The 18,103-nt window shown below is 47.2% G+C and overlaps 1 protein-coding gene across 9 annotated transcripts in view; it reads left to right on the forward strand.

The window, feature by feature from the left end:
- LMO2 (LIM domain only 2) overlaps positions 1 to 18,103 on the forward strand; it is a 61,690-nt gene that overhangs the window by 20,287 nt on the left and 23,300 nt on the right. For 3 of the 9 annotated variants that reach the window (XM_063641029.1, XM_063641033.1, XM_063641032.1), the window contains 3 exons: positions 3,816 to 4,044; positions 9,220 to 9,435; positions 14,456 to 15,452. In XM_063641029.1, the coding sequence (XP_063497099.1) occupies positions 3,816 to 4,044; positions 9,220 to 9,435; positions 14,456 to 14,675 (665 nt within the window). In that variant the 3' untranslated portion in view covers positions 14,676 to 15,452. Of the gene's footprint in view, positions 1 to 2,070; positions 3,056 to 3,408; positions 3,693 to 3,815; positions 4,045 to 6,064; positions 6,254 to 9,219; positions 9,436 to 14,455; positions 15,453 to 18,103 lie in introns of those variants that run through there. The other 6 variants (XM_063641031.1, XM_063641030.1, XM_055281962.2 and 3 more) reach the window with 6 other exon arrangements.

The raw sequence follows: 18,103 nt of genomic DNA on the forward strand, positions 1-18,103 counted from the left end.
TTAAACTTAAATTTGAGCGATTTAATTGCCCATTGAATAGGAATGAAATCCCACCGGTAGGCAGTTATTTCTTACAACCACTATGTGTGAAATTGAAATCTTAAGATACCATTTCAAATATTCACCTTCTCTAAGGAAGTTCTCCCCAAAGAGTTGTGAAAGATAAGAAACTGACCCAAAGTCATATGCAGTAATCTCTTTTTCTTTACACACTCAGTTCAAAGTAGAAGCATATTATTAAAAAGAAACTTTATGCCCTGAATTTGGCTGTTCTGAGGTTACCTCTTGGAACCCAAGGATATATTTATTTTAACAACTGACTTGAGCCCCATGCAAAACTATGACAAGGAAAGTAATAACTTATCAGATTAAATAAAAAACAAGCAGATGTGGCCAGGCACGGTGGCTCATGCCTGTAATCCCCAGCACTTTGGGAGGCCGAGGCAGGTGGATCACCTGAGGTCAGGAGTTTGAGATCAGCCTGGCCAACATGGCAAAATCCCATCTCTACTAAAAATACAAAAAATTGGCTGTGCGTGGTGGCGAGCGCCTGTAATCCCAGCTACTCAGGAGGCTGAGGTAGGGAAAATCGCTTGAACCGGGGAGGCGGAGGTTGCAGTGAGCTGAGATCACACCATTGCACTCCAGCCTGGGTATCAGAGCAAGACTCCATCTCAAAAAACAAACAAACAACACCCAAGCAGATGCAAACAGGTCATTTAGTCACCACGATAATTAATGTTAAAATGGAAAACACTTACATGTTTTATTTAGGAGAAGAAGGGGGTGAGGTGAAGGGATCCTGTTTCCTGCTTTTAAAAAACAGGAAATAGTTTCCAAATTTGGGTGGGCAATTCTTATTTTAAACCCCCATTTCACCTTTAAATTTAATTTCAAGCTCTTTTAAAATTATCTTAATGATGCCCTTTGCTATAACATAGCAGCTGCCATTTATGAGTGCTTACTATATACCAGTTGCTTTTCATGCAAGCAACCTCATATCTGTTATTACCCCCATGCCATTACAAATCTATGTGCCACCCTTTTGTGCTCTAACTCATATAATCCCCACGATAACTTAGGCAATAGGTTCTGTTGTCTCCATTTTACAGATGAGGAAACTGAGAGTTTATTTTATTTGTTTGTTTGTTTATTTATTTATTTATTTTGAGACAGAGTCTCACTCTGTCACCCAGGCTGGAGTGCAATGGCGCGATCTCGGCTCACTGCAACCTCTGCCTCCCGGGTTCAAGTGATTCTCCTGCCTCAGCCTCCCAAGTAGCTGGGGTTACAGGCATGTGCCACCACACCCGGCTAATTTTTGTATTTTTAGTAGAGATAGGGTTTCACCATGTTGGGCAGGCTGGTCACGAACTCCTGACCTCAAGTGATCCGCCCGCCTCGGCCTCTCAAAGTGCTGGGATTACAGGTGTGAGCCACCGAGCCCCACCGGGATACTGGGAGTTTAAATTCCTGCTGTGAGCCCAGGTTCACACACGTGGTCAAGGATGGGTTAGAATCCAGGTTGTCTGACTCCAGAGCTACTACCACATACTGCCTCCTCAGATGAAATAATTTTCCTAGGCCATGCTAACTGATAAGTAAGAGTCTAAATCAAACCCAGGCAGTTGGGTTCCAAAATTCCAGCGTTTAACCACCACATTCACTGGTTATAAGTAGGTAAACTGTTCATCACAACCTATATATTTATTTTCATTTCTGTTAGAAATGAAAGTAGTGTGGTAGGTTACATATTTATCGCATAGTTTAGGCTTGCCTAAAATTCTAAGTATTTTCTTTTTTAAATTAAAAACAAGGGTCTATCGGAAAAAAAAAAAACTTTTTTTTTTTTTTTTTTTTTGAGACAGGGTCTCACTCTGTTCCCCAGACTGGAGGGCAATGGTGCGATCATGGCTCACTGCAGCCTCAACCTCCTGGGCTCAAGCAATCCTCCCACCTCCGCCTCCCGAGTAGCTAGGATTTCAGGCAAGCACCACCACGCCCAGCTAATTATTTTTATTTTTTATTTTTTGTAGAAACGGGGTCTCACTGTGTTGCTCAGGCTAGCCTGGGCCTCCCAAAGTGCTGGGATCACAAGCATGAGCCACCGAGCACAGCCGAAAAAGTCTTTTTGTATACTGAAGTCTCCACTAGGACAAAAATTTGCTCTTAAGGCTTCCTTTGAGACACATACACACACACACACACACACACACACACACACACACACACACAGCTTTTGATTATGCCCATTAGGGACCCAAGCCTTGGGACACAGGGACCAGAAAATGACAAGAGCATGCAGGCAGTAGTAAACTCTGGTTATACTTAAAATGGGAACAAAAATGTATGCCTATGATCCGGACTGATCATATAAAACCATGGATCCTGAAAGTACGTTCCCTCTTTGCAAGCCTTAATGACTGGCATCACGCACAAATAGGCCTTTCAGTTTCTGAACGCAGATATTTTCAAGGAACTCCGAGGCCCAGGAGAGCCAAAGTTTTTCTCCATGGAAGGGCAGACTACTAGCCTCCCCCCCTTCCCCTCTGCGTTCTTGCCTCTTTCTAGAAGGAGGCTGAGAGGGGGAAGCCTGAACCCCCAAATCAAGTCCGCTTTCTTTCTCTGTGCCTGACCCAGGGCAAAATAATCTCTCTGATCCTGTTCTTGACCATTGAAAAAGCACTTTCTCTGGTCGGGGTACTACTGGCACTTTACATGGGGGGCAGTTTAACCGCAGGAGTCCGCTTTCTGAAAGGTGCAGAGGGAGGGGGATTCCGCCACCAGCCGACTGAGAGGAGCCCCGGCCCCGCGTGGTCCCTCCCAGCCACCCTCCCTCTGGGATTAGCTGCCCTGGCTCTGCTCTAGGCGTCCCCAGCCCGTGCAGTCGCGGCTCGCGCACCACCATCGCCTCTGCAGAGAGCGGCCGCAGCCTGGAGCCCGTAGCCCGCAGAGCCGCGCTGTCCAGGGCATCCCGGTGCACGGCGTCCGTGGACCTGGGACCTCGAACCTGGGACGGGCGCAAAATCCACCGGGAACACTTGCATTTCCGTAGGTGCTTATTTCACATTCTTGTCTTTTCTTGCTTGCTCGAGCTGGAGCTGTTCGTGGGTTACTTTCTGCCTCAGTTAAACCAAAAGGGAAAGGAGGAAGAGGGGAAGCCCTGAAGAATGATTTAGTGGTTGCCCAGCCTCCTCTCCAAGGAGAGGTGTCCGCTGAGCGGCTCTCCCCGTCCCCGACACTGGCCCCTTTAAGAAGCCAAGTCACTCCTGATGCTGCTGTTTGTATTGCTAATCCCCTGGAGCCCCGTTTAAAAAAAAAAAAAGGAAGAAAAAAGGGGAGGTGGGGGGACCGGGCAGCTGTCTCTTTAAATGTGATTTCCTTCTATTGTATTTGAATCGTGATCAGGAAAAAGGAAATGAAACCAGAGACAGAGGGAAGCTGAGCGAAAATAGACCTTCCCGAGAGAGAAGGAAGCCCGGGGAGAGACGCACGGTCCCCTCCCCGCCCCCAGGCCGCCGCCCCCTCTCTGCCCTCGGCGGCGAGCAGCGCGCCGCGACCCGGGCCGAAGGTGCGAGGGGCTCAGAGCGGCCGGGTGGGCGCGCACCATCCCCACGGGCGGCGCGGAGCCGGCGACAGCGCGCGAGAGGGACCGGGCGGCGGCGGCGGCGGCGGCGGGACCGGGATGGAAGGTTAAGTCCTGAGCAGCAGCAGCAGCTGCAGCCGCCCGGGGCCAGGCTGCGCGCCCCGGCCCCCGCCTCGGCCGCGGCGCGCCCGCAGCCCGGTGATTCGCTCTCTCTCTTTGGCGTTTGAAGGGAGCGCGGTGACTGTCCTTGAACGCGGAGGGGCGAGCTCGCCGCCGGAGCGCCGGAGCAAGCGGAGGCGCAGGAGCGGCGGCGGCGGCGGCGCCCGAGCACCCGAGGGGGTCCGAACCCCGGCAGCCGGCCAGCCCCGCGCCACAAAGGGAGCGCCCCCGCCGCCCGGCACCCCGCCTCCCTCCCCAATGTCCTCGGCCATCGAAAGGAAGAGCCTGGACCCTTCAGAGTAAGTGCGGCGCCCCTGCCCCTGCCACCCCCGGTGTCCACGGCCTCGCGTCCCGGAGCGGCGGGGGGACCCGGGCGGCCCGCGAGGGGGCTCCAGGTGCGCGCTCGCGGCGTGCCCTTGGCCCCCTGTGCCGAGCGCTGGGCTACCCCTTCCTCCCGGGTGACTCCGGGGGCGCTGGGAGAGGGACTGGGCGGCGGGCGGCAGGGAGAGGGGTCGGCCCGGCGCCTCTGCGGGCCACTCTAGGCTACTAGGACGCTCCCCAAAGCCACCACGGGCCAGAAAGTTTGCACGGGAGCAGGCACAAGGGGAGCCTGGAGGCGCGCAGGTGCAGTCCGGAGAGCGTTCCGGGCTTGACTCTGCTCCCTTCTCCCCTCTCCTTCTCGGCCTTTTCTCTTTGTCTATTTGGTCTTGGAAAGGGGAACATTCCAAGTGGCTGCCTCCGGGGTCCCCAACGGCCGCCTTCCAGGTCCGCAGGTGGAGCCGCTGCCAGCCTCGCGGGTAACGGGCGGGTGAGGGGTCCGACCGTCCACCTCGGAGCTGGCTCTGGGCCTCCAGGGATTTCTAGAGCAGCGAAATCCGGAGTAAATCTGAGTATGTGTACCCCTCCTCGGGGTCCACCGATGGGGGCCTGTGAACCTCGAAAGTTAATGCACCATTTTGTGTATAGGTGAATTATTCTGGGGAGTAGAGTCTTGTAGTTTTTAGCAGAGTCTCAAAAGGGTTTGGGGTCAGGGAACCAGAGCTCTAATGAGCATTGGCCACATCTGTTTTCTGAGCCTCGTACTGGTTTGGAATGTTTTTCTATCCCTCACCCATTCTTTAGTGTTAACATGGGGAGTAAGGGGTGTTTAAGATATCATTTTCCTGTCAACGCAAATGCCCTTTTAAGAGTCATTAGCTGTCTGGTTTTGAGAATTTTTATTCCTTTGAAGTCCCCCTCTAATCCTTTGAAGGGATTTGTTACACAAGACCAAAGGAGCTGGTTAATGACTTGTCCATTTGTGCTTTTAAGAGACATTTGTTTTTTCTTTTCCTGCTTTAAAAGAATTGTGCTTTCCTGCTTGAAATACCGCACACACACACACACACACATACACCCTTCAATTTCGGCTTTCTATGGTGTTTATTTACCTGGGTTTTACCCTCAGTTACCAGCATAAAAGCTCAGCATGTTCTCATAAAACACAGGAAGTACCACCATCCAATGAGAATATAAACATCACTATTCAGTCTTGAAGGTTAAGACACCAGTTCTGTAATGAGCTAGGTTTGTTGTAGCAAAACCCCCCACTTCCTTCAACAAATTCTCAGGAGAAAAATAACATTCCTTTTTAAAAGTATGTTTATGCAAACAATGGGTTTAAAGGGTGGTTTGATCACTTTTTAAAAATAAACTTACAACTGGGCTCTGAGTTTCAGAGCCTGGGCAAGATCATGGTAACACAATAAGGGAGTGAATTGGATGAATTGGTGCCTCATGCCTTTTTGATCAGCAGAATTTAGTCACTAATCCTTTCAATAGAAGATAAATCTGAAGCTTTCATTTCCCTGAGGGAAGTTTGCTTCTTTCAGAGTTTGTGCTTTTTCACTGAGGTTAGAAACTGAAACATCCTAACTTCCTAATACAGCAGATACCTACTGCTGGAGGCTCACCAGCTCCTTCCTTCACTTCACTATTTGCCCAACGAAGACAGGTTCTGATCAAAGAGGGACAAGCCAGTTGAGAAATTGCTGCAGCACATTCTCCCCACGCCCTTAGAAATTGTTATGATTATCCCAGAAATCCAGGCTGAAATGATACTCAGGTATAATATTCAAGATAAGGGTCTGGGAGAATATAAAATATTAATTTGAGGGTGAATCAATCTAATTCAGTCATTGTCTTGGATTGTCCACTAAGTATAATGTGATATTATCATTAATTAAGTATAGAAAGAGCCAATATCTTATACTTTACTTCTCCATCTCATCTCAGGCCATCACCGTAACTCTTTTACTTTACATTCCTCCTGTTTTCCAGTATCCTACTAGATGCTTCGTTGTGTACTTCCTCAAATCCAACTTGGGTCATTACAGTCAGCATCTCCAAATTACAGATGGAGACTTGCCTAGCTATATGCAAATGAAACATTTGGACAGAAAGCCAGCCAGAATTCATGAACACAGAGATTCCCTTGCTATGCCACTGGTGGCTCCCACTGCCTCCCCTGTGAGTAACAAGAGCCGTTCATTTGAATTCCAGGCAGTTTTGCACCAGCTAAGGGCAAATTCTCTTCTTTCACAGTCCTTTGGCAGCATCAACATCGGGACATCCAATGTGCATCGAGGTTCCATGAGTGGTTTTGAAAACCCCGAGTAAGACCATGGGCTGTGGAAAGAAAAGAGATGCAATTCTGAGTTGATGCACATGAAAAAGCTAGGGTATTAGTTATTAGAAGGGGAAATGGCAGTCCTTATATACGATCTGTAGAAACAAAGGAAAGAAAGCAAGGCTTCAGTGAATGAAACCTCGTCTCTACTAAAAATAAAAAAGAATTAGCTGGGCCTGGTGGTGGGCACCTGTAATCCCAGCTATTCGGGAGGCTGAAGCAGGAGAATCATTGAACCCAGGAGGTGGAGGTTGCAGTGAGCCAAGATTGTGCCATTGCACTCCAGCCTGGGCAATAAGAGTGAAACCGTATCTCAAAACAAACAAACAAAAAACTATAGTTTTGAATTTTTTTGAGCTAGGGTCTCACCGTGTTGTCTAGGCTAGAGTGCAGTGCTCACTGCAGCCTCAACTTCCTGGGCTCAGATGATCCTCCCATCTCAGCCTCCTGGGTAGCTGGGACTACTGGCTCATGCCACCAGGCCTGGGCAATTTTTTTTTTGTATGATTTCATTTATATGAAATGTCCAGAATAGACAAATCCATAGATACAGAAATATTAGTGCTTGCCAGGGGCTGCAGGAAGGGGGAATGGGGAATAGTAGCTTAATGAGCCAGATTTCTCTTAGGAGTGATGAAAACATTCTAGAATATGATAATGGTGATGATTTTTTAAAATTATACTTTAAGTTTTAGGGTACATGTGCACAATGTGCAGGTTTGTTACATGTGTATCCATGTGCCATGTTGGTGTGCTGCAGCCTGGGCAATTTTTTATATTTTTTGTAGAGACAGGATTTTGCCATGTTGCCCAGGCTGGCCTCAAACTCATGGGCTCAAGTGATCCTCCTGCCTTGGCCTCCCAAAGTGCTGGGATTACAAGTGTGAGCCACTGTACCTGGCCATTTTTTTTTCCCAGATAAACTAACTTGACCTTCCCATTTTCTTGTTCCAAAGATGATAATCTCATGAAGTGCTGTTACACTGCATCTAGAAAGTGTGGGCATGGCTTTAGCACTCCTAAATATTCATAAGGAACACTAAATACTTCACGTGACAGGATCACGCACTCCTAAATATTCATAAGGAACACTAAATACTTCACGTGACAGGATCACCTGAAGTTGTCAGAGTGTTATAGACATTGAGCCACCTAGCCTCCTGTCCCCAAGTATAATGGCTGCTGGGCTTTATGGGCACAGACCAATTAGGACACAAGGTCACCTGGTAAGTTAGTACCAGTTAGAAAGAGGAGACATGGATTTATACCTGCAGGGTACCCAGGAGGAAGCTCCCTTTGGGAATTTTTTTTTTTTTTTTTTTTTGAGACAGAGTCTTGCTGTCGCCCAGGCTGGAGTGCAATGGCGCGATCTTGGCTCACTGCAGACTCCGCCCCCCGGGGTTCACGCCATTCTCCTGCCTCAGCCTCCCGAGTAGCTGGGACTACAGGCACCCGCCACCTCGCCTGGCTAATTTTTTGTATTTTTAGTAGAGACGGGGTTTCACTGTGTTAGCCAGGATGGTCTCGATCTCCTGACCTCGTGATCCACCCACCTCGGCCTCCCAAAGTGCTGGGATTACAGGCATAAGCCACTGCGCCCGGCCTCCCTTTGGGAATTTTACAGTTGGAAGAAGGTCTGTTTTTTGAAACGTAGTCGATTTTTAAGAAATAGATTTGTGTTCAAGGTTCCAGAGAACACTTGCTAATTATTATAAATCAGCAAGTATTAAGCGTTTGCTGTGTCCCATTTGGGGGACACTAGAATAAGTCCTTCCACTCCTTTATTTTCTTTTAGCAAAGTTATTTATTTTTAAATGTAAAAATGTATTCAGATTCCAGGGAAGCAAAGTGAACAGGAGATGCTATGCATGGCGTATTAACAAAGGAACACGTGTCACAGCCTATTAACAATTGCTGGATTGAGATGTCAGTGTCTGTTTAATTGTCTTCCACTCTCTTTGAAATAATCATTGCCCCCACTTCATTTTCTTCCTCGAATCAACTTTATCCAAATCAGTTTTACTCTTATAAAAATGTTCAGGTAAGGAAAGAAAGGCCTATTTGATGTCCTTCACAAGTGCAACAATGGCCTTACGATACGGGATTTTCCTCCAAGTATTCCTTCAGTAGGAAGAATGGAAAATGGAATTTCTGTAAAAAAGGAAAATTAGGAGAATTCCTGTTATATCCTGATGGAATTTTTATTTTGGAAAGAGAAAGCAACCTAAAATAATTTTTGGTTTCATTCTTCTTTCTTCCTCACCTCTGCTTTTGTGCAGTTGGGAAGGGCTGGCGGGAGAATGGCACTGGGGATTTGCAGATTCTTAGCACTCTGGGTCATCTGCTGCCCTGGCGGTGAGCGACTCTTTTAGTCCAGAGTGTCTCCTCTGAGGTTAGGCAGTGCCCTTGGGTCCAGGGTATAGGAGGAGGAAAATGAGGGAGATCTGTGAAGATAGAGAGGGAGAGTCAGCGGGGAGAGTGGGAAAAAGCAGAAGACCAGAGGTGCCCAGGTAGTGCTGGGCACGGGCACGGGCACAGTGCCACCTGCAGTTGCCTTTGATGCCTCTTGGTGCCCTGTGTTTACTTCTTAGAGATCTAGGGAGTAAGGTCTGGCTCTTTCCCATCTTAACCCAAGGTTGGTTGGGACTCTGCAATCTGGCCAAGGGATGTGTTGTCGTGTCCCTTCTCCCTTAGGTCACTGAAAGGCAGTCAGGTGAGATGCCTTCTCTGGCCCAAAACGATCTCGGACCCTCGGTGCTGGTCTCACTCTGGTGAGGCTGTCCCTGATGCTTGGCCTTCTCTCCAGGGAACCAGTGGACGAGGTGCTGCAGATCCCCCCGTCCCTGCTGACATGCGGCGGCTGCCAGCAGAACATCGGGGACCGCTACTTCCTGAAGGCCATCGACCAGTACTGGCACGAGGACTGCCTGAGCTGCGATCTCTGTGGCTGCCGGCTGGGCGAGGTGGGGCGACGCCTCTACTACAAACTGGGCCGGAAGCTTTGCCGGAGAGACTATCTCAGGTACCCTCCCCGGCACTCCACTGGGGCCCTCGGAAGGGAGGCTGGGTGGTCCATGGACATCTGCAGTCTGTGTGTGTTGCCCCTGACCCTGCTCCAGGCTCGGACACTACCTATAGAAAGAGGTCAGGCTGCAGTGGCTGAGTCTCAGCTCCCATGCTGAGAAGCAGAGGGCATTTCTTCCTGTTTGAGAAGCATGTTCTCAGGGTTACGTTCCTATGTGGTAAAATACTAATGTCTTTAAAGGCAAGAGAATTGTACACCCAAAATTCAGAAAAGTGGTTCCCTTGGGGAGCGGGAGAAGCTAGGGGATGGGGTTGAGGAGGAGTACGCACAGAGGATCAGAGGGACTGGGAGTGTTTCTGTTTATAAGTTTAGAGGTGGGCTCTGAGGACCTCATTTGAATGCTTCGGAACATTAAATATTCTTTTGTATGACTCCAATATTATATGATGAGAAATTTAAAAATAGCATATGGAGCTCCAAGCATTGACTCATAGCAGGAAGGCAGTCTTCGAAGAACAGAAAGGCAAAGGCCCTGCAGGCAGTTGGAGGTTTGAGTCCCAATACCATTGCTTCCCAGCTTGGTGGCCTTGGGCAAGTTACTTAACCTTCCTAAGCCTCGATTTCCTCATCTGTAAAATGGGGATGATAATAGCACCTACCTCTAAGGATGTGGGGAGGATTTGATGGAATAATGCAGATAAACTACTTGGCTTGGTATGGATCAAATAGATGTTAGCTGCTCTTATGTAATCATTATTTTCCAATCTAATGAGCAAAGCGATGGAAGAATGGAAGAGTAAAATAGGAACTTGACAACGCCAAGTAAGACAGGAGCTGAGGACATCTCCCATGCTCTGGGCCATCCCATTGGCCATCCGAATTTTCCAGCACTGTGTAAATGCCTTTGCCTAGAATGTACTAGTGTTTCAAGTTTCCGATGAGCTGCTGTGGAGGTAGCTGTCTCTGTGCCCTCTACTGTCAGATCTGCTCAACTGTGTAGCTGTCAGTATTTCTCCATCTTCCCGGAGCAGAGGGTCTGTGAAGCATGCTTCCCTGATACACCAGGACCGTCCAACCCATGGAAGCTTGTTGAGACCTCAGCACCCTTGGCTGCTGGGCCAGCTTTTCCTCCCAAACCTGCCCTCAGAGCATTTTACATTATAGAAACAAAACAAAACCAAAAAAACTGCAGGCAGTTTCACAGTAAAGGAAGCTTTACCTGAAGACTGATAGAAGCTTTTTGTCCTTCTTGAATTCCCAGATAACGTCCTTGCAGTCCTTGCAGATATGGTGGTTCCGAGAAAATAAGTAGGGTTTTGCAATGATCATGCTTATAATTTTGGTCAGTTTTCTTTTTTTTTAAGTCACAAAAAATAGAATTGGGATAAATACAGACCTGGTTTTGCTCACTCCCAGTTTGCCAAGTCAGTGAGAAGGCAGACGGGTAAATGATTCCCATCGGACACTTGACTCCATCCCTGTCAAATCATTTGAATCTTATTAACTGAAGTGCAGATAGAGTAAGGTCAGAAGAGCCCCGGCTTCTCCCTGTCTCTACCGTTTTATATAACATTCAGGAATAAAACCAGTGCTGCCTGGGCTTGTTAATCCTTTCCATTTTCAAAAAGGAGAGGAAAAAAAACCAGTCTGGGAGAACCCAATGTTAATTAACTTGTGTCTTGGTGACATAATTTTTCTCCCTACCACATTCCTAGGCAACATGTTAATTAACTCTGCGTTAGTGCAGGCATTTCCAGCCATTCTTTAATATTTATATTATTGTTATTAAAATGGGCAGCAGAGAGCTTAAGATGGGACATCTCTTGACAGAGGGGAACAATTGTCTTTTGCATCAGGGATGGTTCTTTAGCCAAGATCTTGTTGACTGGCATTCTTAGTGTATCTGGCAGGATCTTTTAACAAGGCAAGTTGGAGGAGTGACTGAACGGGCCCTCTAATGGGGTTGAGTTCTGCTTCACCCCTAGGATAACTTGTCCCCGTGAGGATTTCCAGTGGCTGAGTTGCCTGTTACAGTTCTTTTCCGACATTTAGCTTCAAATATTCATGAGACCCCCATGCAGAACCTCAGCTCTGCTGCTGTGTTGTATGGTCGGGAACCCGAGAGCAGCTGTTCGTGTCTGTGCTGAGCCAGATCTCCTTGGATCCCTTTTCACTAATTCTTGTGTGCTGGGAGTGGTGGGATGGTGGTGATGGCAGTAGTTTTGCTTTTAACAGCCAGCACCTGAATCTGTTAGAGCCAGAAGTATGCCTGCCCCCGCTAGACCCCCAATAGACCTTAACCAGTGACAGACACGGTGGGAGTACCAAGCCCCGCAGCCTTGCCTGGAGCCAGGCATAACTTATATTCCAGGGTCCCTCCCCTCTGAGGGACTTTGCCTGAGGTTACAACTTGGCTTGGCTTCCTCCCTTTCCCTCCAGCCTCCCCTGCTGCCTTCCAGGTTTTTCCTGAGAATGCCTCATTCATAAATCACTGGCACATCAATCCTTGCCTCAGGGGCTGCTTCTGGGATATCCAGCCTAAGATACCAATTCTTGGTGCCAGAGGTTAACGCTCAAGTTAGGTGTCAAGTCCTGGCGTATTTTTTACTAATATTAGAATCTCCGAATCCCAGAGCTGGAAGGGGCTACGGGGACCTTCTCTTTCAGTTCCTTTGCTTTACGGCTTAAGTCACAGAAGCCTGTACAGGGGACTGCATTTGCTCAGGTCACCTGGCAAGTTAGAGGTGATGCTGGGACCTGAACTTGTCTCCCACATATTCGTCCTTTGTCCTTCCCTTCATTAGCTGCCTGATGTGGATTGTAATTTACCCCCTGACTTCCCTTTAATAAGCTCCCTCCTTCCTTAAGGATCGCATACCCCAGGCAGTTGGATTCATTCCATGCACACTGTTTTCTCAGTCGTTCATCCTTGCTCAGGCCCAAACTTAACTTACAGAACAGTCAGAAAACCAGAACTGTCTTTCCACTCCGTGACCTCCAATGTGGCGGTTACCTGCAGCTCCACCATCTGCTACGTTGGGATAAAATGTTCTCCCTCAGTAATGAGTTTGCTCCCAGGCGGTGCTTTGAAAACACTCGGAGATCTTCAAATGGAAAGCAGGATTCAGAGACAAATTAGCTGGCCCTGGCCCGAACAATGAGCTCTCCACTCACAGACCACCTCTTGTCAATTCCATTAATCTTGCCCAAATATTGCAAAATGTGTCAACTGTCCTTGTGTCCCCTACAACCTCTAAGAATGTACCCACTGATTCTCTGATATCCTGAAATCAACCAGAACTTCCAATAAGAACAAGCATTCACCTAAAACTGTCCTAAAGGTTTTATGTAGAAACCACCTGCTAACATGCTATGTTTTCAGCCACGAGTAAAAATTACTTCCTGCGGCAAGACTGGCGCAGCTGGGAATACACCCAAGATGTGTTAAAACATAACCAGCGATGGCTTAGCCCTTGACCATGGGTGCCCTGACATGCTTCGTTTGGTTGTTTTAACAGCTGAGTGAGGTGGGGCCTGTGATAGCTGCCATTTCACTGAGGCTCAGAGAATCAGAGGTCTCTCCAGGGTCACTCAGGGCTGGTCCGGGACATTGAAAGCTGGGTCTTCTCTGCTTCCGGTACTTGCGTTACTGCACTTTTGCTGTTGATTCTCAAATGTCAGCCTGCCTCCAGTCCCCCGGAAGTGTTCATTAACACACAGACTGCTGGCCTTCTCCCCAGGGTGTCTCAGTTGGGTAGGGAGGGAGGAGGGCTGAGAATTTTTTGTTTGTTTGTTTAATTTTTGCTTTTCTTTTGAGTCAGGGTCTGGCTCTGTGGCCCAGGCTGGAGTGCAGTGGCATGATCTCGGCTCACTGCAACCTCCACCTCCCGGGCTAAAGCCATCCTCCCATCTCAGCCTCCCAAGTATTAATAGCTGAGACTAGAGGCATGCACCACCGCACCCGGCTAATTTTTGTATTTTTTATAGAGACACAGTTTCACCATGTTGCCCAGGGTGGTCTCGAATTTGTGAGCTCAAGTGATCCGCCTGCCTCAGCCTGCCAAAGTGTTGGGATTACAGGCGTGAGCCACTGCGCCCAGCCTGAGAATTTGTATTTCTAACATGTTCCCAGGCAGTGCTGATGCTGCTGGTCCCAGGACCAACACTTTGAGAACCACTGCACTGAGCCCTGCCATGTTCTGTCTCCCACCTTGACGCTGAATACTGCCGGAAATAAGTGACTGGTCAACTGAGGTTTGGGAGAGTCTTGATTTAAATGTCAGAAAAGAAGTTTCCCTTTTGATTCACGCCAGTGGGCAGCGAGGGCCATGAATTAAGATCTTCCATTCATGGTGGAGAGATGCTGTTTGTCCTCCATGTCTCAGAGGCACGATTAGCTGCACCGCGTGTTTTCTGTGGAACTCCTGTCTCCCAGCAGCTGGGGCCCCAGCGAATAATCAGGTGGAGATGTGCTTTGCAGCTTATGGAGGTATTCAAGGCCAGCTCTCCCCATGGGTAGAATCAGTGGCTATTGACATGATAGAGTTTGGGAGCCTCAGGAGAATGCCCATTTTATTGCATTCCTGGTCAGTACCCTCTCAAAGGGGCCCCTAGGGTCTCTCTCCAGCTGCTCTTCTGAAATGAGGGTTCGAGCACCTGAACCTGGGAGGGGACAGTTAATACTTGCCTAACTCCTTATCATAGATCACATCAGCTGAGAGTCTTGCCCACAGAGGAGGAGCCAGGGGGCAGCCTAGAGGAATGATGAACAGTTGCTGCAGACAGGGAGAAGGCTCAGAAAAGGGAGGAGTTATGCCAGATCCAAATGCCAGTTTCATCTGAGTTCCCTTTTCCTACTGGGAAAGACTGCACTAGCCGGCCCTCCTTCTGGAGCTGACCTTCCCTGGCTTCCTGACATCCTGAAAGTTCGGCCTCCTTTCTAGGGCTCATCAGCGAGCCCTGTCTTCCAGGATTGTCCCTTTCACTGTCTTCTTAGCTTTTCTTTCTTTTGCCCCAGGCTTTTTGGGCAAGATGGTCTCTGCGCATCCTGTGACAAGCGGATTCGTGCCTATGAGATGACAATGCGGGTGAAAGACAAAGTGTATCACCTGGAATGTTTCAAATGCGCCGCCTGTCAGAAGCATTTCTGTGTAGGTGACAGATACCTCCTCATCAACTCCGACATAGTGTGCGAACAGGACATCTACGAGTGGACTAAGATCAATGGCATGATATAGGCCCGAGTCCCTGGGCATCTTTGGGGAGGTGTTCACTGACGACGCCGTCTCCATGGCATCTTCGTCTTCACTCTTAGGCACTTTGGGGGTTTGAGGGTGGGGTAAGGGATTTCTTAGGGGATGGTAGACCTTTGTTGGGTACCAAGACATAGCATCCAAGTGGCATAATTCAAGGGCTGACCCTTCAAGGTGACAGAAGGACCAGCCCTTAAGGGAGAACTTACGGCCACAGCCCATCCATAGTAACTGACATGATTAGCAGAAGAAAGGAACATTTAGGGGCAAGCAGGCTCTGTGCTATCATGATGGAATTTCATATCTACAGATAGTTGTTGTGTGCAGACTTGTGACTTTGACGCTTGCAAACTAGAGATGTGCAATTGATTTCTTTTCTTCCTGGCTTTTGTAACTCCCCTGTTTCAATCACTGTCCTCCACACAAGGGAAGGACAGAAAGGAGAGTGGCCATTCTTTTTTTCTTGGCCCCCTTCCCAAGGCCTTAAGCTTTGGACCCAAGGAAAACTGCATGGAGACACATTTCAGTTGAGAATGGAAACCACACCTTTTAACCAAAACAATTATTTAAAGCAGTGCTGATGAATCACTGTTTTTAGACACCTTCATTTTGAGGTGAGGAGTTCCACAGATTGTTTCTATACAAATATCTTAAAAAAAAAGTTGTTCAACTATTTTATTATCCTAGATTATATCAAAGTATTTGTCGTGTGTAGAAAAAAAAAAACAGCTCTGCAGGCTTAATAAAAATGACAGACTGAAATGCAGTGTTGTTTATTTGATTATGACTTATAATTTGGGATGGCGGGGAAATGCTCTGCTTTTTCTCTTCTAAAGGAGAAGCAAATAAGCAATTTACTCTTAGATCAAATAAAAACTTCTATGTATTGCAAGGGTTTGTATGAGGCAGGCACATTTCTGTATTACCGGCAATTATATAACAGGTCATCATGTAGCTCAGAGGAATGTAGAATAATTAAATTGTTATTGTAAAATATGCATTTCACTTCAGCATTGTATGGAGTGAGTGGAAGGCAAGATCATTGCCTTTGGGAAACTTGTAACCTAGAAAGGACACAACTACATAAAGCAGATTCCCTTTGGGAGAGAAGGTAATTACCTAGTTTGAAATGTGGCAAAGATGCTGAGCTTGACACTTCGATTTTCCAAGACGGGTGTCTCAGGGTGTTTTATGACAAGTAGTTAAGAGGACCTTTACTTTGAGGATTTAAAGCAGGCACCTTGGTTTTTGTGTTTGCCTTCCCACGAGTCAGGCCGCCCCCATGAACTGATGCAGAGCGCCACCTGCTGGCCATCACCTCGAAGCGTGCTAGCCCAGGAGGGTCCCGATGTAGGACAAACCTAGATGAAGAAGAATACGCTTTTCGATGATTTCCTTAGAGTACTGGGAAATGCATGAAGTCTAAATGTGTTCATTTATTAAGACACAAGAAACATGCAGCCTTAGCTGCATGTTAACTATAAGATTCCTTTAAATCTTCCTAAGGTTTGTGATCTTTGTTATTTTTAATTGTTTTAAATCCCAGGACAGAGAGACAAATCATTTTTTTTCTTCTAGAGGAGAAATAATGAAGTGATGGCTCTCTTGGTCTGTAAAATGCTAAAAGTAGTTGGGAAATTTGACTGCTTAAGGTGGCCTATTTAAAACAAATCCAGTTACATTGCATTCCAGCTCAGGTGGTGGAAAGGTGTTACCAGCGAGGGGATGTTTGTTCTAACTCAATGATTCTCAAACTCTCTTGGGACCAGCAGAATCAACATCACCTGGGAACTTACTATAATAAAGAAACAGATTCATAGGCTCCACCCCAGATACCCTAAATCAGAAAATCTGGGGATGGGGTTCAGCAATTTGTGGGGTGTTTGTTTCTTTGTTTGTTTCGAGACAAGATCTCTCTCCGTCCCCCAGGCTGGAGTGCAGTGTTATGATCCTGGCTCGCTGCAGCCTTGACTTCTTGGGCTCAAGCAATCCTCCCACCTCAGCCTCTGTAGTAGCTGAGACTACAGGCTCACACCGCCATGCCCAGCTAATTTTTGTATTTTTGGTAGAGATTGGGTTTCCCCGTGTTGCTCAGGCTGGTCTTGAGCTCCTGGACTCAAGTGATTCACCTGCCTTGGCCTCCCAAAGTGTTGGGTTACAGGCATGAGCCACCGTGCCCCACTGTGTTTTAATATGCCTTAAAGATGATTCTGACGCATGCTCAAGTTTGAGAATGGCAATTCTAAAACATCTCCCAGTTAGGAAGATCAAGCATTCTAAGTTATTAATATTTGATGCAAAGGTTAATCACTGAAACTCTTCCACATGTGGATACTGTCTACCCTTGGTCCCTAAACTGAAAACTTCCACATACATTCATCATTCATTTGTTCTGCACATCATCTTCAAAATCAATCACAATTTAATTCACCATTTTAAACCATATTTACAGTAATAATAATGGTAATAGATTTTATCTATGCGATTATCTTCTAAGCAGTCTTAAGTAAAAATACAAATGATCATTGCTTTGGAAATGTAAACTTTATTCTTAATCCCCATTTTAGCACAACACACATTAAGATTCAAGAAATCAGCCAATATTTTTCTCATGCTCAACAAAGCAATAATTAACCTTTTCCATTTGTCAATGGCACCATCTTGGAGAATTGTGGATGCGCAGGCAGTCTTTGTAGCACGTCACCGCAGGGACCCAAATATCTAACCCACAACTGACTTAAGAGGAAAGACATGTAAAGGAACTTAGAGGGACCAGCTCCCAAGGTCTACCCTGGTGGTCCTTGCATGAATGTGTTACTGTGTGTGCTCTAGACCTAGGGTCAGGAGAACTGACATCTTCCCTGGTCCATGCCTTCATTAAAGCAGTTGGCTGTAACATTTTGCTTCCTCTTATCTCTTGAATGTCTTTTGCCCCAAACCAGCTTCCTTTTATTGCTGCTTCTAAAATAACTACTTTTCAGGAAAACTTGGAGTCCTACAAAGTTAAAATAGAACAAGCATCTAGGAGCTTTATCATCTGAAGACTTGGATTTGGATTCCAGTGACATGACTTTAATTGCTTAATAACCATTTACATAGCACTTACCATTTGCCAGGCACTCTTCTAGTTTTACATATATTAACTCCCTGAGGCCACATAACCTGCCTTGGTGGCAGTTGCTACTTCTTATCACCTGCATTGTGCCGCCAAGGAAAATGAAGCAGAGATGGTTAAGTAACTTTCTAAGGTCCTGCGGCTGAGAAGTGACAAAAGTCGCTTTAACCAAGGTGCTTCACCCTGTGCCCTGCTGCTCTCTCAAAGTCTCACCTCACTGAACAGCAGGTTTCCCATCTGCAAAAGAGGGAGAATGAACACCTTCCATCCCAGATTATTTGGGGATGTTTGAGTTTAG

The sequence above is a fragment of the Symphalangus syndactylus genome, chromosome 6, assembly GCF_028878055.3.
Source record: "Symphalangus syndactylus isolate Jambi chromosome 6, NHGRI_mSymSyn1-v2.1_pri, whole genome shotgun sequence".
In the NCBI taxonomy this organism is placed as follows: domain Eukaryota; kingdom Metazoa; phylum Chordata; class Mammalia; order Primates; family Hylobatidae; genus Symphalangus; species Symphalangus syndactylus.